Source organism: Perognathus longimembris, chromosome 1 (assembly GCF_023159225.1).
Source record: "Perognathus longimembris pacificus isolate PPM17 chromosome 1, ASM2315922v1, whole genome shotgun sequence".
Taxonomy (NCBI): domain Eukaryota; kingdom Metazoa; phylum Chordata; class Mammalia; order Rodentia; family Heteromyidae; genus Perognathus; species Perognathus longimembris.
The window spans coordinates 118,965,716-118,990,581 of NC_063161.1; the positions used below are offsets into that span (position 1 = coordinate 118,965,716).

The 24,866-nt window shown below is 40.6% G+C and overlaps 1 protein-coding gene across 4 annotated transcripts in view; it reads left to right on the forward strand.

Annotated features, from left to right (window-relative positions):
• Window positions 1-24,866, forward strand: part of Adamtsl1 (ADAMTS like 1) — a 361,048-nt gene that overhangs the window by 249,259 nt on the left and 86,923 nt on the right. For all 4 annotated transcript variants that reach the window (XM_048355943.1, XM_048356028.1, XM_048356104.1 and 1 more), the window contains 3 exons: window positions 13,041-13,220; window positions 21,938-22,091; window positions 23,426-24,548. In XM_048355943.1, coding sequence (XP_048211900.1) covers window positions 13,041-13,220; window positions 21,938-22,091; window positions 23,426-24,548 — 1,457 coding nt within the window. The remainder of the gene's footprint in view (window positions 1-13,040; window positions 13,221-21,937; window positions 22,092-23,425; window positions 24,549-24,866) is intronic.

A 24,866-nucleotide genomic window follows, 5' to 3' on the forward strand; every position in this document is an offset into this window, starting at 1 on the left:
CCTAAACCATGTAACAAATATTTACATTGAATTTATATTTCATTCAATATTACATGCAATCTAGAGATAACTGAGAGTATACAGGTAGATATAAAAAGATTCTATGCATCACTTGATATACAGACCTGAGCATCTATGGATCTGAGTGATAGAATCAGTCCCTTGCAGATACTGAGGAACATATAAAGCAGCTAGAAACAGACATTGCCTAGAATATTTTTTCTCTTGTAGAGACTAAATGTATTATAACTAAATGTATCAATACCATTCAACTGTGTATTTGTGGAAGCCCAGAGAATGTAGTATATTTTCAACACCCAGGTACCAATGCTTTACTAAGAAATATATAGTATTTCATGCCTACTTGAAGTCCATTCTCACAACAATCTAGTGAAAAATAGGCTTTGATATCCTTAGAGAAAACTAAGGTTGACACAGCTAGCCAATCCACCCACTTTCATATAACCATGTCTACTTTACCAAGCCCTATGTTGTATGGCTAAAGGAGGCTTTCCTATGAAAATCTGATGAATTCCATTGTTTTATGGATTATATAACTAAGGACTACACAAAGTCCTGCTAAAGATTGTGCAGCTTAGACTACCACCCAAGTTTCCTGATTTCTAGTACTTATATTAAACTTCCTCTAATTAGAGTAAATATAGACCTTGAACTCTGCTGCTAATCGAAGCCAATCTTAAGAAAGCGTGAGGAATCAGATCCACACAACCTATACTACTGAATTGCTGAATCCCTATATTAGTGGTAGATTTCATTGTCATTTTCATACAGAAAACATTATGGGTAGACATCTAGTCTATGACAAAATGAATGAGAATATCAATAATACCTCCTCACAGGCCCTGAAGTTCTGGTTTGTTGTTTACTGACAGATTTATTTCTAGTTATGTATCATAAACAGTGGTGATATCCAGGATCCTCAATATCCTGATATGATGCTGAATAAATTTCTCTATGCATGATGCTTTTCCAATATTTCTAGAGCATACATGACCTTGCAGCTGTCACCCCTTTCATCATTTTCCCCCATCCTTCCCACGTGCTTTCACCTCCATTTTCCTAGTTTCATAGGATATGCAATGAATGTTAACTGTATTCTTCCTTTTTTCCTATCTTCATTCATCTCCCCTCTTCATTCATCTCTTTCCCCTTTACCTCTTCCCCCACACACCTTTCAAGTGCAAATATTATGGTATTCATTTTCTTTTTGGATCATGAGTTTGATACCTAAGGAATTATAGTATCTGAATTATAATACATTGGTTAATACATTTGATTTTCACAAATATCAAGTTGTGAGGAAGCCTGACAACATAACATGTAAAACCTAGTGTCTGTATCTATATTATCCTGGGCTTTAATCTGTGTATTCATTTCCTTTGGCTGCGACAAGAAATTACCACAAAGTCAATGGCTTAAGGCAATACAAATTTACTATTTTGAGGCTCTTCAGAAGCTAAAACTGTCTTACTGGTATGAAATCAAGGGTCAGCAGGTCTATGTTCTTTGTGGTGTAAGAGAACACATCTATGGTAAGACAGACACAGACACACTCTACTACAGTCTGCTCTATTGTGAACTGACTAAGCACTTAGGCTATGCTAGCACACAGTCCTTGAGATTAAACATCTTCTACCACTGTTTAAGGCATCATGGCCATCCATTTTTCCTTCATGTGTTTGTATTACAAAAGTTAATTTTTAAAAAAGGAGTAAGCAGGGAAAAAGAAAAGATGCTAAGGGGTTAAATGAAATTGAATTAGTCCATTCTGGAATGTAATTTATGTTTTTCTATACTATGGGTGTTTTATATTCAGGATTATATCTGCCCAGCTGTACATACATATTTCACACATCTGTGCTAAGACAGAAGCAATCACCACAACCCCTAGACACTATCAACCCTAGGTTTAAAACTCATTGGGTTGGCATTTCACCATAAACACTTTTTTATCAGAGTCACAATTCATCATGTCTATAGTTTAGCTATGTAAAAAAGGAATATGAGAGATTCATCGCTGATGGTAATGTTATGTAAGAATTTTAATGATAAGTAAGAATTTTAATTATAAGTAAAATTTTTAATAAGTATAAATGCTTGAGGAATAAAAATTTCACTTTCTAGACTTAAACACACATGCTTACACACACACACACAAATAACTTTTGGACACATGAGTGATGTGGTTGCAACATCTGTCACCCCATTGATTGCTAATGTTGATTCAGCTGATCTAGCTGGCTAGGCAGGTGTCCCAATTCTTCCTCACTAAAAATTGTAGACTCTCAGGGGCAAATGCTTCAAGGAATAAAAAGGTATGGAACTGTGGGGAAAAAAATAAAAATTGCAGACTCTATCAAAGACGATGGTCTTCCCCCATTGAAGAATGCAATTCTTTAGCCAAGGGTATATGAATGCCTGCACTCCCCTGCTAGAACCTTCCAACAAGCTCTCAAATTAGAGAGTTGAATTATCATTATAGCCATCCATTTTTATATGTTCCAGTGACTACTATATAAATCTACATAAATTAGAGATAATATTTATTTAACATTTTGTTTCCCAGTGAGAGAAAAACAAACTATTGGATGTCCAAACTCATTTTCAAGAGTTTATTTAATAAGGAAGTGGACACTTGATCCTATCTTTAGAAGGAATAATAAATATTGCAAAACAGATCAAAAGTCAGACTTTTCATGTAGATTGTTTCATTTTTATTTATTAACAGAAATCTATTTGGTATGATTTCACTGGATTTTGGTGAGGCCTGTGTCACATTGTAACAGGAATATTAAACCCAGAAATTAAAGTGTATACTCCTTGTATTTGTAGGGGTAAAAACCTTCACTCAGAGCAGATGATTTTGCAAAATGGTTTGGGTAAGAATTCTGTCCTCACTTTAACAATTTTGTTCAGTGAGAATCTATTCCGTTTTTATTTAGGTATTTCTCTAAGCCCTAATATAATCTAGTTACTTCTAGCCTCAAATTCTGGAGAGGGTCTGCAGATGCTTTGAGTTCTTTCACTTCCCAAAAGCCTCATACCAAGCTTCGTACACACCTGCCCACATTGTGCCCAGCAAACCTAGTCTTCCTTCATTGATCTTTGTGATGTTGTTAGCACTTTCTATCTCATCCCTTATGTGGAGTAGGGGAGAGGAGAGTTTCAGTCTCTTGTGTCCTTCACTCAGTCAACACACATGGCCCTTGACTCTATCTCCTACATCTCCCCTTCACTTTCTCCCTTTCTAATCCATCTCTCATAGTCTTGATCTAAGTCTTCACAAGCAACGAAACCATCACACACTGTTTTTGGCATTATCTCTCAGGTTTGTCTTGCACAATTCATTCATTGTTTCCCGGGCTGTTTTCTTACTACAAGCCATATTAATATGCTGAGAACACCCAAGTAAGACAGATGACATGTCATCTAGCTGTAGCTGACTAACAAGTCTTTTTTCTATGACATGCTTCTTAACAATTCACAGGGCAGTATTCCTTGTAGTCCATTGGCCTATACTACATTAATCACTTTCTATATATTGAAGCATGTTAAAGCCCCTATTGACAACCACACGGTTTTAAGATTGTGTTCATAGATTTGTTCATCTAATGTCTTAATTTCATTTCCCAGCCACCCTTAATCACGATGCCGATGCCCCATGTTCTCAGGACTGCTCTGGCAGTGAACATGTCACAGTCCTTCACACCGTGGGTTCATGCTTGCATGAACCTGCTCTCCTGCCTATGTCCCTGCTCAACCACTCATGTCACCTCATCTGCAGATTTGCCCAATTTTTCCATGAAGACTTAGTTATACTCTCTGTGGTATTCCCTTTTGTAAACCTGATTACACCCTGTAGTAAGTTTTTCTTCCTCAATGGATAGCAAATACATCAGGTAGCCATTTTTATTCATCTTAAATGTCCTAACTTAATGCCTGGCCCTCAGCAGATACTCAATAAATGTTTGATTAAAAAATTGAATGAGTGAAGAGAAATGGATGAAATGAGTTAGAAATAGAAGAAGAAAAAGAAGATATTATATTAAACCTGGAAAGTTGCCCTCAGAAAATAAACATCATTTTGTATTGGGTTCGATAGTATGATTTGAGCTACAAAGGAAATGAACTCAGGTCTTAGAAAGTTAAACTACCAAGATGAAACATCAAAAGATAAAAACACACATTGCCCTTGGAAAAATATAAAAATACAAGCCATAAGAGCCATTATATTTCTGCATAAAAGCATAAATTTTAAGTGTCTCCCTTATTGTATATTTCTTTTCTTATGAAAATAAAGAGCCCATGACCTTATATCATGAAACATGTATGGTAGTTAGTGTCTGCAGTATAAATACTAGTTCTCATTATTGATTTTTATTGCATACACTTAAAAATAATACCCCTGGCCAGAGAGTTACCTCTTCATAATAAAATATTATTTTAAATGATTATTCATAAAGGCAAACATTTTTCCTTTAATTTTATTAAATTCCTCTTGCTATTGCTTCTTTATAAACTTGTACTACTTTGCATCTTGTTTCTTATGTAGGTGATCTCAGCCTCACCTGCTAATCTCAGCATGGTCACAAAGTCATCATGGACTTTGGAGCCTTTTTTTATTTGAACTTTCATCTTCTAAAATTTCAGAAATGTATAAAAATGTAAACACACAAAGACATTCTTTGAGAAGAGGTAAGACAATCGTGCAAGAGCAAGATCCTTGACAATATTCTCCATTCCTGGAGTGTCAGATGATCACACTGACCACAAGCTGCCCCTAGCTGACACCCTCTGCTGATATCCTCTGAAGCAGTTTCCAGCTAGTGATAACACAGCCTGGCAAAAAGTGAACCATCCAAGAAATGGAGTGTTTCTTTTACCTCATTGAAACATCAGCATTTAGAGCTTTTTCATTCATCCAGGCATCAATCCAACAAACATTTATGAAGTGAAAGGTTTTTTGCCAGACACTGTACTAGGTAGGCACTGAGGAATTTAAAGATGAGTAAATTCCACTCTCCCAAAAAACTCTGACTCCTGTGTTGAGGAAGTAGCAGACACATGAACAAACAGGTCCTTACAGATGAAATCTGGTCAGGATGATGAAGAGGTGATCCATTTGCCAATATGTGGAGAGGAATTGTTACTAATGGAATGGTTCATACACTGAGCCTTCAAGATTACATTGGAAGTTTCTGGCTGAGCAAAGAGGTGAAGGGCACTGCTCACAGAGAGAACAAACTGGTCAAAGGTTTGAAAAGAAAAACTCTGTGTGCCCAGGATAGGGCAAATTGTCCATTGTAGCTAAGGCCTTAACACATGGCACTCCCAAAGAATGTGCTGGAAAGGTCAGTCAAAGTTAGTGTGAGAGTTCTGAAAGACATTCCCAGGAATCTGGGCCTTATCTTCTAAGTGTTGAGCAACTACAAGAAGCTTTTGGTATAGATAAAACTTCAAAAAGGATAATTTTTAAATGTTTTCCTTATAACTGTTTTTGTCATCATGCTATTACAGCCTTCTGTATGGGATGCAGGGAATTGCCTAGAGTCTGTCCCTTAAATTAGGTCCAGTGTGCAAATTGACAGCCTCGCTGTGTTATTTTAAGTGAATGATTCACTCTGTGGGAACATTTCATTACATCTCTACCCTTGAAAATAAGGCTGTGTGTGTGTGCGCGCATGCACGCGGTACACACACATGCACATGCACACACACCTGCGCAAGCACATGCACACATACTGGAGCTTAAACTCAGGGACTAGGGCACTGTCCTTGAGCTTTTGTGCTCAAGGCTTATGCTCTGCCACTTGAGCCACAGCTTCAGTTTCCTGCTTTTTGGTGGCTATTTGGAATTTAGAGTCTCACAGACTTTCCTGCCCAGTCTGGCTTCAAACTGTGACCCTTGGATCTCAGCCTCCTGAGTAGCTAAGATTACTGGTGTGAGCCATTAGCACCTAGCTAACACCAACTTTTTATCATAACTTCCTCAATATGAAAGAAAGGGGAAATTAACCTGCATTTTCCTTAGTGCCATATTCACTAAGTCTAACCAAATCTAAGAACTCTCTTACTCAGCTACTTCTTTTTCTTTGAAGCATATTCCAAATGAACAGAAGCCATGTGCCTCATAAAATACATAGAAAATTTCAGCCATCAAGCATTGAAGTGATGTGTAACACTTTAATTACAACATCAATAAGGAAGTATGTAAAATTTCAGTCACTAGGCCACAACCTCTAAAAGCTAGTTCTTTATATCTGTTGAACTTAAGAGGACCCAAAATCCATGAGGAATTCTTGAATGATAATAACATGATTTTTTAGAGTGGCTTGATGTCATTTTGAGGCTTAGAGAATTTTTGTATGAACCAGTACTCTCATAGAAAAAATGCACATGATTTCAAACAGTATAAAATATTTACCAGTAATCAGAGCAGCACCTATATGCAGAATCCCTTACAAAATATTAATTACTCTATCATTCAGCTCATTCTTTGCCTACTTCTTTATGGAGAAACAAGCCATTAAGATTTGAATGGGGGGGTCTGGGAATATGGCCTAGTAGTAAAGTGCTCAACTCATATACATGAAGCCCTGGGTTTGATTCCTCAGCACCACATATATAGAAAAAGCCAGAAGTGGCACTGTGCCTCAGTTGGCAGAGTGATAACCTTGAGCAAAAAGAAGCCAGGGACAGGGATCAGGCCCTAAGTTCAAGCCTCAGGACTGGCAAAAAAATAATAATAATAATAATAAATAAGTAAATAAAATAGGTAAAATTAGTTTTTAAAAAAGATTTGAATAAGGAAAATGTTTGCAAGGGAAAAAAAACTAGAGATGCGTTTACTCAATCCTAAGATCTTATATTTAAGATGTGACAGTATATTGGGGGAAAGTTTAGTAGCTGGGTTTGAACCCAGAGCCTTGCACTTGCTGAGCTGACACTTTATCAATGGAAACATACTTCTATCCAAGATTCTTTTTCTGGTTATTTTGGAGATGGAAGTTCAAAGACTTTTCTGTCCACCGCTGGCTTTGAACCACAGTCCCCCAAATCTCAGCCTCCTGAGTTGCTAGGATTCCAGGCAGAAGCCACTGGCACTGGCTAGAGAAAAGTTTGAAGGTAAATCTCTCAAACATTTAATATAAGCCACAAAGGAAGTAAAAATCTCTTTCTTCATATAATAATAAATAGGTGATACTTTCTGAAAGAATAAGAATTATTTAAAAGTGCTCTTTGAGGCTAGGGATGTGGCTCAGTGACAGAGCAAGCACTTGCCTAGCATGCATGAGGCTCTACGTTTAAGTCCCACTACCACACACCCAGAAAATGCTGTTTTACAAATGAAATAAACTAGGCATGATGGTACATGCCTGTAGTTCTAGCATTAAGGACTAAAGCAAGAGGATAGTAAGGCCAGCTGGGACTACATAGACAATTTGAAGGCCAGCCTGAGTTACATACCAAGACTCACTCCATCTCAAAAATATAAACAAAAACTGGGCTGGGGATATGGCCTAGTGGCAAGAGTGCTTGCCCCGTATACATGAGGCCCTGGGTTCAATTCCCTAGCACCACATATACAGAAAATGGCCAGAAGTGGCGCTGTGGCTCAAGTGGTAGAGTGCTAGCCGTGAGCAAAAAGAAGCCAAGGACAGTGCTCAGGCCCTGAGTCCAAGCCCCAGGACTGGCCAAAAAAATAAAAAATAAATAAACAAAAACTAAAATAAAATAAATAAATAAATGAGGGTTGGAGATATAGCTTAGTGCTCCAGTACCTGCCTAGCATGCTCAAGAGCTTGGGTTCAATCCCCAGCATTGCTAAACAAATAAATAAATACAGTAATATCATAGAGATTAGTCTAGATATCTTTGAAGCTTCTAGATAAACAAAGAGCTAGAAGGATAGCATAGACTCTCTGTGGAAATAAGAATGAATGAATTTATGGTAGAAAGGCTCAGTAAATCTAAGAGAACAGCCCAGATAAAGACAAGAAAAAATGCAACAGCCTATGGGAGAAATACTTGCAGAGTCTGAGGAATAAATAAAAACAGGCACAGCTGGCATATTTATTTCTTATGAGAAATAATAAGAAATAAAATTGCAGATATATATAAGGCTTCTCATTCACTACAGTATCTTAACCTAAATGGAGCCATGCTTGACCTGTGATTGGTATTAATAAATTTATGTGGAACAAATGACTGGAGTTGGAAGGATTTGAGCTCTAAATTCCATCAGAGCAGGGACCAGAATATGCAGGGCTTTTCCATGCATGGTTTGAAGGGCTTTGAATTTTCATTCTCATTGCAAAGAGACACTATTAAAGGAGCTAAAGCATGGGAATTATGTTACCTGATTTATGCTTTAAAAGCATCACTGCAGTGGCTGTGCCTTAGACTGCAGGAAAGCAAGATGATTTGTTGGATATTGTCTATTGCTTCTCTAGATACACTCTTCCCTTCAGTCCTGTTCCCCAGGAGGCCAGGCTGGGTGACTGCTACAGTTAGATCTCTCTTCTCTGCCCTATGAAATTAGAAACTTAAAACCATTAGGGCCTGTCCTGTAAAGTACCATAGACGGGGTAGATTATGAGCAATATGAATTTATTTCTCATCATTCCAGAGTCTGAAAAAATCATTGGTTGATGTGGCTGCATATTCAGTGCCCTCCTTACAGTTCATGGATATGGCCTTCTAGATGATACCCATGTGGTAGAAAGGACAAGGCAACTCTCTGGATCCCCTTGAGCAACAACTCTAGTCCCATTCATGAGTGATTTACTCTTACTACTTCCCAAAATCTTCCTTCCCAACCCTCCCACACATACTTCTGAAAACTATCATCTTGGAAGTTAGGATTCCAATGTATGATGGGAGAAAGTCACAAAAATGCAGACCACAGCATTAGGATACGGGTTAGAAAGCTTGGCAGTAGTCTAGGCAAGAGATGGTGGTAGCTTGATTTACTGTTTATTTATACTGTTTACATCTAATTTTATGTAGGTAAATGTGATTGCATTTGCTTGTGATTTAGTGTTATGGGAAGGTTGGTAAAGGAAAAGGAATTCGAGAGTGCTGCCTACGTTTTTATCCTAGATCTGTTACCCTTCAATGACTGCAGAAGAGTGAGAGAGAAGAGTTTGGGGTGAGGTCAGTGGGAAGGTAGCAAGAGTTTGGCTCTGGACATGTTTAAGTCAAGATGCCTACTTGCATTTAAGGGGACACGTTGAGGAGGCATTGGGGAGAAGTTAGAGCCAAAGCTTAAAATTTTTGATTTGTCACCATAAACTTGTTTCCTTCAATTGTGGCTTTTAAAAATTACATTAAGTTCATGGAAAAAATTTAGTAATTCACAGAATGGAAAGTATTGTGGAGAACCTAGTCCCTCTGTTTGGCAAATCCTTAAGAGTCAGTAATCCACATGGTTAGTTGTCTACTTATAAAAGAATTCTGAAGAAAGTCTGAACACTAAAAGGTTATAACTAATCTGATTATAGTATAACTGGCTGGTTAGAAAGAAGAATTTGACAGAAATAAGAGAAGGTTGAACCTAGGAAATCATGCAAAAAGCTAAACTTAAACCCTTAGTTATCCATAGTAACAAGGAGGGATATTTAAATTCTCTCAAGTGCCAACTTCAGTTGAGTACCACAAGTATTTGTTGAGGACTTGCATTCACAGAATGCACTGTTCTGGGTAGAGTGGGTACAAAATAAGTTAGTCAAGTCCTTTAAAACTTTATTGAATGGAATATAAATTAAAATGTAGATTTAAATTTTCTTAAATTTTCTTCTCTAATAAATAAGAATTTCATGGAGTCACTGAAATAAGCCACATATAAGCCAAAAGTCTGAAACCATAACTTTGTAACTTTTTTATTTCTTCATTAAGCCCAAAAGTTGCCAGAAAAAAACCCTTGAAAGGAAGTTTTGGGTTGATGATGAGTTACAAGGGCCCTGCAAACCACCACATGTGATCTTGTGCATTACTCAGGAGCAATGTTCAAGTGTAGTCTTTCTACTCATTGATCAAAGAGCTTACAAAAACAAGTTTCAGAGTCACCAGAATATGATTCCAACTCCTTCAAAATCATTTTTAGAGTTCTCCCTTAAATATATATGCAATATATATACCATATATAAATATATATGCAATCAAGTTGTTTCATTTAAGAGTAAAAATTTGTATTTACTTATTCTTTATATTTACTATTCAAGTTTTTAAAGTTTTCTTCATAGCAGATAAAATATATTGGAATGTCAGTCCCCAACCTAGATCCTGGTCCAACTCCTGCCACTCAGGAATAGTCAGAAGATAGAGGCTAAGTCTAGCAAAGAAGAAGAAGAAGAAGAAGAAGGAGAAGGAGAAGGAGAAGGAGAAGGAGAAGAAGAAGAAGAAGGAGAACAAGAAGAAGAAGAAGAAGGAGAAGGAGAAGAAGAAGAAGAAGAAGAAGAAGAAGAAGAAGAAGAAGAAGAAGAAGAAGAAGAAGAAGAAGAAGAAGAAGAAGAAGAAGAAGAAGAAGAAGAAAAGAAGAAACCATCATCCAGTTGGGTGAAAGTGTGAGACCAGGCTGTCAGAATGCCTTTGCATGAAGCAGCTGACAGAGCACCTTCCAGTGGTTTTACCCAAACACTGGGAGTAGCTATTAGGGTACCTTTAATAGAACCCTGGGAGGGAGCTGAGTTGAGTTTGAGCTGGTTCACTACCTCTGTCCAGGATTTATTCTTCAGTAGGAGCTTGGTGAATGTCACAGTGAATGGAAATAAACCATTTTTGGCCCCCAAGTAGCCTTACTTGGGTAATTTCATCTTTCTTTGGCTTAGCTTGAAAATAAGAGCTATTCAGAGGGTGTCTTTGCCTTTTTGTTTTCAGTTAGCTTTCCATGGTAGGGAGTTGATTCCATAGGAAAACAGATTATTTTTCTCATGGTTCTCTACTGAGTATATTTAATTTTAACTGTAAAATAACAAGTTGTTCATCATTTATCTAAATCATGAAAGCTTCTAGAATTAAAGCTTAATTTGACAAAGTTGATAGCTTTGCTAATATTACTCACCAATAACTATGACTTCAAGGCATTCACTACTGCAAATAAATAGTGTTTGGATACAATCCAGCCACAGGTTCTAACAGAGGCCTCTCCGGAGCCCAGCCTTCCCTTCCCACATCCATTTTATTCCTACTAGGAAGAGGGGGGGATGTTAATTTGGAGAGGTGTTTTTTGGCTCTGGGTATGCAATAGAATTGGGAAATAATGTCCTAGACCATCTCCTTTCATTTTTTAATTTGGTACTGAGGACCTGCCTTTCAGAATTTCTGATTTGATAGACATCAAAGCTTGATACCACAATTTTAGAAGCTACTCAAGTGATAATAACACGGTTGAGACCACTGAGTAGGAGGTGACATCTGGGCTGTAGGAGTCACACCTTTAGCACAAACCCTCAGACTTTCAAACCCAGACTTCATTCCCCAAGAAGCCTCATAATAGTATGTGGAAGACTGGAGACTATTCCTGAAGAAAACAGAGCTCCGAACACTCAAGACAAACTAGCTCAATAGTGAATACAGTAGTCATAGATGCCAGGGTTGACATGTTAACTAGGGTTATAGCCAATTAAAAGTGTAAGAAAATTAGCATTGCCTTCAAAGGATAGAAAGGTATTTCTCTCGCATAAACACATGCCAATCAAAGTTTCACAATTATTAAGTCAAGTTTCTATCTGTTTGTTTGTTGGTTGGTTGGTTGTGGAGCTTGAACTCAGGGCCTAGGCACCATCCCTGAGCCTCTTTGTGCTCAAGACTAGTGCTCTATCACTTGAGCTACAGTGCCACTTCCTGTTTTTGAGTGGTTTATTGGAAATAAGAGTCTCACAGGGACTTTTCTGCCCAGGCTGGCTTTGAACTGCTATCCTCAGATCTCAGCCTCCTGAGTAGCTAGGAATATAGGCATGAGCCACCAGCACCTGGCTGGGCTCCTATCTTTTTGTCTTTAATGGTCCCAGATGGACACATACTCTGTGTACATCCCAGCAAGGAGAAGAGTGGGAAGAGAAAAGATATCAGTATATCTCTTTGCAGGAGCTTCTTTTACATTACCTATGACCCATTTATTTATATCCCAGTGGTAAGCATTTAGTCCAATGGCTGTGTCTGCCTACAAGGGAGTTGACCAAATATAGTCTGTCTTGAAAAATCAAGCTGAAAACTGGAGGGGGATCTTGAGTGGGCATGAAAAATACTCAGAAAACAACCAACCTGTGCCTTGGGAGGCCTCACTCCCCCTACCCTACAACTGGGTCTTAACTATTAAGTTACATGTAAATAGTATGTTTTATTGAGGCCCCTTTAAAACCACTGACAAGAGACTATTTTTCTTGCATCCGAAATTTCAGTGTCTCTGGCTCCTACTGCCCTAAAAAAATAAATAAATAAAACAAAATTTTAAAAAAAAATCACCAATCCAGCAAGAAAAGTATTCTAAAGGAGTTCTGCAGACAACCAAGCCCTAAATCTCATGCCACCCATGGTGATGGGATAGTGCTCTCACTTGAAAGAAAAGGACTCATCTCTTTGCAACCTCATCTCCCCAGATTGGCTCTGATGCCAGCCTCTTGCTTGTTCTTGCTCTGCTGAAAGCAGCACGGATTATTTTCACTGGGTCATAAATATGTTGAACACTTTATTATACTAACCTTTTAAACCACTCATCTTGAGCAGCTACAAATCACATTTCAGAAACAGATTTCTAAGATTCCAAGGTTCCTAAAATTCCTGGATGCTCAAGTTAAATACCTGGGATTAAGAGAGGGGAGTATGTAGATTTTGCTACAAAATTTATTGCAAAGAGAGGAAACATGATCCTCTGGCCCGACTCCTAGTTTGTCTTCTGTTTTCTTTTTTTCTTTCTTCATTTTTTACAACATTTCTGCTATTTCCTGTTCCTAGGCTAAGGTGAGAATCCATGTTCTGCCTCCTTCCCTATGCTGAGTGGACTTTCTCTTCCTCCCCAGTGCTCCAGGAGCTGTGGCGGAGGTGTTCAGAAACGTGAGGTTCTTTGCAAGCAACGCATGGCTGATGGAAGTTTCCTGGAACTCCCTGAGACCTTCTGTTCTGCTTCCAAACCAACATCTCAGCAAGCATGCAAGAAAGATGACTGCCCCAGTGAATGGCTTCTCTCAGAGTGGACCGAGGTATGTCTGTCTTCCAGAAGCAAAAAACAAGAGACATGAGTAAGAAGCTCACTTCCAACAAACAAGGACCAGAATAGAATAACATAGTTCTTTTATTTTGGAGCAATATTTTAGTAGCCATTATAGTGTGTAACTAGGCTGCAGGGAATAGGCCATGCAAACAACCCTTACCTATCAGAAGCTGGAGATTGGAAATGGACTCCTCCTGGGTTCTTCTCCCTCTGTCTCTACTCCTCTCCCTCCTCCTGACCTCCAGGCACCTCCCTCTCCCAGATGTTTCTAGTCTCTGTGCAGGAAGGGCAAAGCCTCTCTATTCTCTGCTTCCAAGTTACTAGACAATAAAGGATGTGATTTATTAGGAAAAGAAGGCCAAGGAAATCCTGCCTTTTTACTGTTAGTTTCCTGGCTCTAAAACTTCAACAACTTCCCAGCAAAAAAACTTGATTTCCCCTGGTTCTTTGCACTTGGGGAAGTGATTGCTCAGCATTCACCATTCCTGACCCTCCATCATAAGTTAGAGATCCCTAACCTAGACCTCCAACTCACCTGTTTTTTTAATAATTTCTATTTTAACATGCATTACTTAATTTCACTATTTGAATTGCCTTTGACCTCTTGAGTTGCCTTAGGTTCCCCAGTTCTGTAGGCCCACATGTCTCACATAGAGAAGTCTCAAAAGTATTGCCTCACAGCCAGAAGTGAGCTAGAAACAGGATCAATAGGTGTGAAATGAAAAAAGTTCTGTTTTTTTTAAACTACTTATAATTCCTGCACTCAGGTGGCTAAGGCAGGAGTATGAGTCCTGTGTTCAAAGAGAGATTCGAGACCTTCCTTTTCTTGCACAAAACCTATGAATTGATCTTCCTGACCACCACCATCCCCCATAGCCTTTCTCATACAGTATGGAGCTATTATTAATTGAAATACAACACAGAAATTTAAAATGCTCTCAACAAAGGTTACTGGAATTCTTGCTGCATCCGTCTCTGCTTATTTAGAGTTCATCAGATGATGCTTGCTAAGGGCATTTGAAATTCAAAAGAAACCTATTTTAACAGGATTTGTATAATTTGGCAGTAAAATGACCTCTGGCAGTGTCTTACCCTAGATGTTTCAGAACAAAGGGAAGAATGATTAATTTTTTTTATATTTCAAAACAATCAGATTTTGGCAGAATAAAAAAGTAAAGGTGTAGGGGCTGGGGATATGGCCTAGTGGCAAGAGAGCTTGCCTCGTATACATGAGGCCGTGGGTTCGATTCCCCAGCACCACATATACAGAAAACGGCCAGAAGTGGCGCTGTGGCTCAAGTGGCAGAGTGCTAGCCTTGAGCAAAAGGAAGCCAGGGACAGTGCTCAGGCCCTGAGTTCAAGGCCCAGGACTGGCAAAAAAAAAAAAGTAAAGGTGTAGAGAATTAATTTGTATATTCACATGTATATGTGTATGTATATATGTGTTAGTGACATTTTTGTGAGAATGTTGACTTGTATATGACATTATACATGAAAAATCATAATGAAATATAGCAGTGCACAAAAGAGTCCTGACACCTTTGCCATGTGGCTCAAAGTAAATATATTCTCCTGCTGGAGAATTGTGAGAGGCATTGCTCTCCTCTATCCATCAGACTGGCATGAGTGGGATGCCAGGAATGTGGCATGTATATATTATCACTGCTCCCCATCTTCGTGGATTTTGGGAGCTTTGGAGGATATAGAACACAGAAAATTCAGAAAAAAATTATTTCTACCAAGTACTGGTGGTTCACACCTATAATAAAGCTACTCGGGAAGTTGAGATCTCAGGAACATGGTTCAAAGCCAGGCTGGGCAGACAAATCCAAGAGAGTCTCTTATCTCTAATTAACTAAGAAAAAACCAAAAGTAGAGGTGTGTGGTTCAAGTGGCAGAGAGCCAACCTTCGCAAAAAAGCCAAGTGAAAGTGCAAGACCCTGACTTCAAACACCTGTACAGAAAGAAAGAAACAAACAAACAAACAGAGAGAGAGAGGGAGGGAGGGAGGGAGGGAGGGAGGGAGGGAGGGAGGGAGGGAGGAAGGGAGAGAGGGAGGGAGGGAGGGAGGGAGGGAGGGAGGGAGGGAGGGAGGGAGGAAGGGAGAGAGGGAGGGAGGGAGGGAGGGAGGGAGGAAGGGAGAGAGGGAGGGAGGGAGGGGGAGGAAGGGAGGGAGGAAGAGTAAGAAAAGAAGGAAGGAAGGTAGGAAGGAAGGAAGACGGAGCAAGGGACGGAAGGAGGGGAAGAAGGAAAGAAGGGGAAGGGAAGAGAGGAAGGGTATTTTTTTTGTAATCAAATAAGAAGTAAGGAAAGATTATTTTCTGACTGCAGATTTGAAAGAAAGACCCTTTTAGATGACAAGAAGACTACTAAATTGGGTCTCATCAAGTAAAGTGGGCCTTTAGAAATGTATCATATGCATCTAAGAGTTCAGACTCAAAGACAAGCAATCCAGATTCATATCAAATCCTAAGTGTGACATTTACTGGCTCTGTAACTGGGGCTAATTACTTAACATTTTTATACCTTTATTTGTGTATTTGCAAAGTAGAGAAATAATATTGTTCACAGTAGGTTTCCATTAAATTATGCATCTCAAATACTTTGTGCTTGGTAACAGTTAACTTTTATTATGACAAAGATTCTTTTCCACTTGCTCTCATTGGCAGGACCAGCACAGGAAAATAAACCACTAGCTCCTGAATCACTAAACTCAGAACCACAGCCTAGGTCTCCAGAAGGATTTGCTGGTCTTACCACCATAAGAAAATCGTGTTTGGGGAACTATTGGAGTTAGCCCTTGTCCAAAAGTTTAGTTAAGCACTGTGCTATCTTGATTGATGAATAGGGAAGGGCTGCGAATTGCAGGAAATAATCATTGAATCTCTTAGGATTAAACTCAAGCTGGCACCATGGCAAAGTACCCCAGAGGTACTACCCAAGGCCACGTGTTAGTCTTGTCATTCCAATAGTTTTTCTGTGGTCCATTGGCTGAGATAAGGCATGCATTCCACACACCCCACAAGACTCTTCTGGGGGGAATAAGAATCTGGGTGATCTATGATGTTTCATTCTTAGCTATCGATTCCATCTCATGGTTACTGCACAAAATCCCTAAGAGATAGAATTAAGCCAAAGTTTTAGACTTTCAAATAAAATTACTTGCAGATTCTATTCTGAAAGCAAGACCTCTCAAAGGGCCATCCTTCCTTTCTTTCAGTGAAGCCCTTCAATCTCCTGACCAAGTTTCCTATTAAATATTGTCAAGTCATATATATATATATATATATATATATATATTTTTTTTTTTTGGCCAGTCCTGGGCCTTGGACTCAGGGCCTGAGCACTGTCCCTGGCTTCTTCCCGCTCAAGGCTAGCACTCTGCCACTTGAGCCACAGCGCCGCTTCTGGCCGTTTTCTGTATATGTGGTGCTGGGGAATCGAACCTAGGGCCTCGTGTATCCGAGGCAGGCACTCTTGCCACTAGGCTATATCCCCAGCCCTGTCAAGTCATATTTTATGAACCTTGTCTCCCCTCAGAAATTATAAAAAATGTGAAAGTCAAAGTAGTCCTTTTTAGAGATGGAAGGATCTTAGAATATCCTGTTGTCCATTTTCTTTTCAAATTCAAAACCTTAGAAGCCTTTTATCAAATGAAATGTCTCCATAAAGTCAAAAAAAAATCTGAACCAGATCAAATAAGAGGTACCTTAGTTGTAGTGTGGCTGGGGAATCCAATCTTTGTGCTTGGGTCTCCCGATCACCTGCGAAGTAGCTCTAGACCACATCCTCAGCAGTTAGGGAACACAGTTTGAAAATCCGCAAATGTGGCTTGCCTTTCCTATTTCCAAGGTGTGGATATTAAATCTGGAAAAGATTGTTTGTTTACCAAAATCACTAACCCGATTATTTTTCTGTTTTTCTACTTGGCAACACTAAAATTCATCAGTCTCCTTATCCTCATTCTACCTGATCCTTGGATCAGTTGTTGTTGCTTACAATCAAATAAGTGGCCAATCCAGTCTGAAATCCACAATTACTATGCAACAAAAACAGTGGGCTTGAGTCTTACATTTTTTCTCCTTTGACAGTAATGGGATTTGAACTCAGGGTCTTGGGCTTGTCAGACAAGCATTCTACTGGCCCTTTTTTTTTTTTACTGAATTTTTTTTTATTATCAAACTGAATTACAGAGAGGTTACAGTTTCATACATTAGGCATTGGATACATTTCTTGTACTGATTGTTACCTCATCCCTCATTCCCCCTCCCCCCTCCCCATGAGTTGTTCAGTTGTTCAGTTCACTTACACCAAACAGTTTTGCAAGTATTGCTTTTGTAGTTGTTTGTCTTTTTTTACCCTGTGTCTCTCGATTTTGGTATTCCCTTCCAACTTCCTAGTTCTAATACCAGTATACCCGGTTTCCAATATACTCAGATAGGATACAGAGGTAGTGTAGGTACAACCACAGGAAGGTGATGCAAGAATATCATCAATAGTAGAGGCTACAGTTACATATGGCACATTGAAAGTAGTTACAACTGTGATATAACAATCATTTCCATAACATGGAGTTCATTTCACCAAACATTATCTTATGTGTTCATAAGGGTATAGCTATTGGGCTCCTGTAATCCTCTGCTGTGACTTGCCTAAACCTGTGCTAATTATTCCCTATAAGGGAGACCATAGAGTCCTTGTTTCTTTGGGTCTGGCTCACTTCAATTAGTATAACTTTTTCTAAATCCTTCCATTTCCTTACAAATGGGGCAATGTCATTCCTTCTGATAGGGGCATAAAATTCCATTGTGTATATGTACCACATTTTCCTGATCCATTCTTCTACTGAGGGGCATCTGGGTTGGTTCCAGATTCTAGCTATGACAAATTGTGCTGCAATGAACATTGTTGTGCTGGTGGCTTTAGTGTGATTATGTTTGTGGTCTTTTGGATAGATACCCAAAAGTGGGGCTGCTGGGTCATAGGGGAGTTCTATATTTAGCCTTCTGAGGAATCTCCATACCGCTTGCCAGAGTGGCTGAACCAGTTACATTCCCCCCAACAATAAAGTAGGGTTCCCTTTTGGCCACATCCCCTCCAACAATTGTTATTGTTAGTTTTCTTGATATATATAGGACATTCATACTGGGGTGTTGTTTTTATTTGCATTTCTTTTATGGCCAGTGATGTAGAGCACTTTTTCATATGTCTCTTGGCCATTCTCATTTCCTCATCAGAGAAGTCTCTTTGTAAGTCTCTAGCCCACTTGATGAGGGGGCTATTGGTTCTTTGCGGTTTTGTTTTGGAGGAAGGTAATTTTTTTAGTTCTGCATATATTTTAGATATGAGGCCTTTGTCCGTTGAATGGCCAGTAAAGATCTTCTCCCAATCTGTGGGCTTTCTGTTTATCTTGCAAGCTATGTCCTTTGCCCTGCAGAAGCTCTGCAGTTTGGTGTAGTCCCATTTGTCCAACCTTTCTTTGATTTGTAGCCTTTCTGGGTCTTTGTTAAGGAGGTTCCTTCCTGTGCCAAGGAGCCTAAGTGTTTCTCCTACTCCTTCCTCCTTCCTTTAGTGTTTTCAGGGTGTCTGTTTTGATTTCAAGGTCTTTGATTTTGGTGCAGGGTGATATATAAGGATCTAGTTTTAGTTTGTTGCATGTGTTGAACCAGTTTTGCCAGCACCATTTATTAAAGAGGCTATCTTTCTTCCAGACTATTGTTTTAGCTCCTTTATCAAAGATTAAGTAGGCGTAGTTCTGTGGGTTCATTTCTGGGTCTTCAATTCTGTTCCATTGGTCTTCAGGCCTGTTCCGGTGCCAATACCAAGCTGTTTTTATTACTATTGCTTTATAATACAGCTTGAAGTTGGGTATTGTAATTCTTCCAGCACTGTTCTTTCTGCTCAGGATTGTTTTTGCTATCTAGGTCTTTTATTGTTCCATATGAATTTCAGGATTGCTTCCTCTATTTCATTAAAAAATGGTGTTCGGATATTAATAGGTATTGCATTGAATTTGTAGATAGCCTTTGGCAATATTGCCATTTTGATTATATTAATCCTCCCAATCCAGGAGCATGGGAGGTTTTTCCATTTCCTTAGTTCTGCCTTAATTTCATTTTTCATGTTTTTAAAGTTCTCATCGTAGAGGTCTTTCACTTCTTTGGTTAAGGTTATTCCTAGGTATTTTATGTTTTTTGAGGCTATTGCAAAAGGAATTGCTTTCCTGATTTCAGCCTCGGTCTTCGGGTCATTAGCATAAAGAAAGGCCATTGATTTTTGAGGGTTTATCCTGCAACTTTGCCAAAGTTTTGGATCAGCTCTAGTAGCTTGGGGATAGAGTCTATGGGGGTTCTTTAGGTATAGGATCATGTCATCTGCAAAGAGAGAAAGTTTAACTTCATCTTTTTCTGTTTGGATCCCCTTTATATTGTCTTCTTGCCTAATTGCTCTGGCTAGGAATTCTAGTACTATGTTGAAGAGCAGGGGAGAGAGTGGACATCCCTGTCTTGTTCCTGATTTTAAAGGGAATGGCTTTAGTTTTTCACCATTTAGAGTTATGCTTGCTGTTGGTTTGTCATAAACTGCCTTGATTATATTCAGGAATGTTCCCTGGCATCCCAGTTTTTCCAGGGCTTTTAGCATAAATGGGTGCTGGATTTTATCAAACGTTTTCTCCGCATCGACTGATATAACCATGTGGTTCTTTACCTTGCTCCGGTTGATGTGGTGGATTACATTAATTGACTTACGTATATTGAACCAACTTTGCATTCCTGGGATGAATCCTCTTTGATCATGATGTATGATTTTTTTGATGACCTGTTGAAGTCGATTGCCCTAATGGCCCTTTTTTGCAATGGATACTTTAAGATAAAGTCTTTCTTTTTTCCCCCTGGTACATGCTTCCCTATATGCTTCCAGTTGTAGTTAGGATAACAGAGGCAATGCCATGCCTGGATACTGGTTGTGATCTATGTTAGCTTCAAGTTGCAATCCTCAAATTTTAGCCTCCCAAGTAGTTAGGATTATAGGCATGAACCACCCACCACTGGCCTCACCATCATCTTTGCCTCTTCATTGTCTTTCAGAGTGGCCTGTGACACAGATTGGTGCCAATTCAGTGTACTAACATCAAAATTATAATTGTGCTTTTGTGTGGTCATTGACACTTCTCATGACATTGGCATGCCTCCAGGACCCCAGTTCAGGCCTTCATCACATCTCAGGCCTAGATTTCTTAGCAGCTCCTGCACTGACACCCTTCTACATGCTGCTGCCAGATTACCTTCTGACCCCCCTTCCACCATGCTGCTCCCTCTTCAGTGGCTTCCTTGCCACGTGGACCTGTCAGAAAATTAGTCAAAGTCTGGCTCACACCTCTGAACTCTGTCAACTCTGCCTCTCTGTTCAAACTGCTTTAGTTCTATGTTAAATTATTCTGCGTGTGTTCTGGAAATTTCCTTGCTTCCCATGCTGATCCTAGTTGTGATATGAACATCTACAACTCTCTTCATCTACTACCTATACCCTGGCATATATAAAGCATTTAATCACTAGTAGCATTAATTTTATAATGTTACTTGTTTCTGGTCTTACATTCTTACTAAATTCCTTAGTGATAATTTAGTTCTGTCAACAGCTTTATTGTGGGTATAATTTGTAAAATTTCAATTTAGCTTAATATTTTAATGTTTATACATGTTGTCGCACATATAGGAACCATATTTCTTTTTATAGTTGAATAATATTCTGATATGTGGAGGTACCATACTTTGCTCATCCATTCACCAATTGATGGGCATTGAATTGCTTCCATTGAGGGCAATTATGCTGCCATGGACTTTCACATATAAGTCTTGGTATAGATGTGCATTTTCTTTCCTCTTAGGTAGACACCTGGTGATAAAATGGCTGGGCCCTACAGTAAAGTAGCTTTTTAATAAACTGCCAACCTGGTTGTTAAAGGAGCTGTATTTTACATTCCTGCTGGCAGTGTACAATTGTTCTGATTCTTCCACACTTCACAACACTTACTGTTGTCTGTCTTTTTTAAAATGTCATTTCTGGTGAATATTAAATGATACCTCATTGTCGTTTGGATTTCCAGTTCCCTAACACACTATGTCCTTTTAACAATGCATTTGGATCTTTATGCCTCATTTGAACAACAGCTTCTTGAAGCAAAGAGTCATCTTGTATCCCATTTCAAACAAAACAGGTTCAAAACAATTATCTAGGGGTAGGCATTAAAATAATTATTTGTGAAGGTAAGAGAATGTTAAGAGAAGGTAAGAGAAGCAGTAATTTGTATTTCTTTGTATAGCACTTGAAATATATTGTCTCATTGAAGTCCCAGGATTGTAAAATGAACATAAGAGAAAGAGACTCAGTGTTTAAATAACTTGCCCACTTTTTAGATGAACTTAAATTGGAGAGGCTGTCCTTCTAAAATCTAATACATAGAGCAAAACATGGGTAAAGTGCCCATAGGAAACCTTAGAATTAAAACAAAAAAATGTTAGAGTGAAATGTAGCCACAAGGCAGATATGTATTCCACTTTGCTGTGTTATAATTACTATTTCTTTTCCAGTGGCTGTTGCTTTTTTAAGCATTACTGGGGGGAGGAGAGGTTGATAGTCCATATAAAATAACCATTAACCTCAATTCCCTAATATTGATGCATTTGGTCTCTCTTTCCCCACCAGTGTTCCACCAGCTGTGGGGAGGGCACTCAGACTCGAAGTGCCATTTGCCGGAAGTTGCTGAAAACTGGGATCTCCACCGTGGTCAACTCCACCCTGTGCCCGCCCCTGCCTTTCTCTTCTTCCATCCGGCCATGCATGCTGGGAACCTGTGCCCGTGAGTATGCCAGAGCTCTGGGTATGAACAGATGGAACCCAATATAACAGCAGGCACAGCTACAAGGCAAAGACTTTCCCTGAACCCAAGACCAGTAGGAGTCTGTGGGGCACCAGAGCCCTGTGGGGGGGCTGCAGGCTGGAGAGGCCAGCTGGAGACAGAAAAGGAATCTTAATCACAAGCAGCCAGGCTGAATTCCCTTTCCCATTGGAAAAAATAGTTTGCAGGGGTAGAGCAAAGTTCACTTGCTGCCATGCCAGACGTGGAAACTGGAGGCAGCATATTACTAATGAAGTCAAATGTCATCCACTCTGGGATTTTAAACTACTCTAAACAGATTTGTTCTATTTAATATTAGTCCCTAGAGTAGTCACACTTCTGGGGACTCCCTCCTTGTGTACATTAGGGCCGGGTGCTTTGCAGGACCCAAAGGTTGACTTTCAGGGAAAGATAGGCACCTGCTCTTTGTCCTCTGCCCTTTTTGATGATGTGACTTTCTCCTTGGGAGTACTTTGAACAAAAGTGGAAAACGTAAAATGAGTCTCGAGGAAGGGGCAGGGAACATGGAGAGAATGCTGGAAGGGTGATCCTGTGTCAAGAGGTGCTGAACACATAAACAGACATTTTGAATTGTAACCCTGTTATACAATCATTTGAAGTTTAAAAACTTTAAAAAAAAAACACAAAATATACTTACTTTTTTTTGCCAAGCCAGTGGCCCGTTCCTGTAATCCGAGCCACTCATGAAGGTGATACCTGAGGATCAAGGTGCAAAGCCAACTAGGTCAGGCAAAACTGTGAGATACATATCTCCCAACCACCCCAAAACCAAAAGTGAAGCTGTGGCTTCACTTTTTTTCCTAACACTGTGAAGTGTTAGAATACCAGCCTTGAGAAAAAGAGAAAAAAAACGCTAAGAGATAGTACCCACAGCTGGAGCTCAAACCCCAGTACCACACACACACACACACACACACACACACACTTTTAATGAGAGAACCTGCTTTTTGCCTGAGCTCCTGGCACCTAGACCTCAGCCCTTAGGGGGCAGAAAGACCCAGCAGGGTGGATGTATGGATTGCTCTCTGCACCTCATTAATGCTCCAGTTTCTGATGGCAGCTTCATGGTCCCCAGCTGGTGGACAGGTCCTCCTGTTAAACATGGGGCTGGGTAAAGTAGACCCTGGCCAAATCAACCCTGCAGACTTCTTTGCCTCTGCTGCCCCTTGTCCCCTGGTCCTCTGTCCTCACCACATCTCACTGGAGTTTTCCCCTCTCCCCTTCTCTGTCTGGATCCCCTCGCCCCTTCTCTGGTCTGGATCTCCTCATCCCAGGGCCCGGGCGGCCATCCACAAAGCACAGCCCTCACATCGCAGCCGCCAGGAACGTCTACATCCAGACCCGCAGGCAGAGGAAGCTGCACTTCGTGGTGGGAGGATTCGCCTACTTGCTCCCCAAGACGGCCGTGGTACTGCGGTGCCCCACGCGCAGGTTCCGCAAGCCCCTCATCACCTGGGAGAAAGATGGCCAGCACCTCATCAGCTCGGCGCATGTCACCGTGGCCCCTTTTGGCTACCTGAAGATCCATCGCCTGAAACCCTCCGATGCAGGCATCTACACCTGCTCTGCGGGACCTGCCCGGGAGCAGTTTGTGATTAAACTTATCGGAGGCAACCGCAAGCTGGTGGCCCGACCCCTGGGCCTACCGAGCGAAGAGGAGGCTTTCCTGGTGAGAAAGTCCAACCCCAAAGAGGCCTTGCACTCCCACAAACACCAAAACGGGATCCTCTCCAATGGCAGCAAGGCTGAGAAGCGGGGTCTTGCTGCAGACGCCGGGAGCCGCTATGATGACCTTGTCTCCCGGCTGCTGGAACAGGGAGGCTGGCCGGGAGAGCTCTTGGCCTCCTGGGAGGTGCAGGACTCGATGGAAAGGAACACATCCTCCGAGGAAGATCCCAGCACTGAGCAGGTCCTCCTACATCTCCCCTTCACCATGGTGACCGAGCAGAAGCGCCTGGATGACATCCTCAGGAACCTTTCCCAGCAGCCCGAGGAGCTCCGAGATGTCTACAGCAAACATCTGGTGGCCCAGCTAGCCCAGGAGATCTTCCGCAGCCACCTCGAGCACCAGGACATGCTCCTCAAACCCTCGGAACAGAGGTTTCCTCCTGTGGCCATTCCTCCTCATAAACACGTGTCTGGCTTCACCAGCTCCCTGAGGACCTCCTCTGCCGAGGCTGGGGGCATCTCTCGAAGGCCACACCGCAAGCCCACCATCTTGCGAAAGATCTCCGCTGCCCAACAGCTCTCAGCCTCTGAGGTGGTCACCCACCTGGGGCAGACCGTAGCTCTGGCCAGCGGGACACTGAGTGTGCTGCTACACTGCGAGGCCATAGGAAACCCAAGGCCTACCATCACCTGGGCCAGGAATGGAGAAGAAGTTCAGTTTGGTGACAGGTGAGCCGTGTGGATACCTGATCTAAGGAGAGATGGGAAGTGGGAGGTGGCCCCAAGAGGCCCACCTTGCCCATCTGGGCTTTCCCTGGTGATAAGCTAGCACATAGCCTGGGTAATCACTTCCTGGCTTTCAGGTCCTTGCTCAACACTGCTAACCTATTGGAGTAAAGACAAAAGTATTGAATTTCCCTGGATAGTATGTTCTCATGTGTCTAATGGAAGAACAGTGCCTCTACACCCAGAACCCTGGAGAATCCCAAAGATGAATGTGATACTTTCAGAAGAGCCACTCCAGGCCAAAGCATTATTATGTTTCTA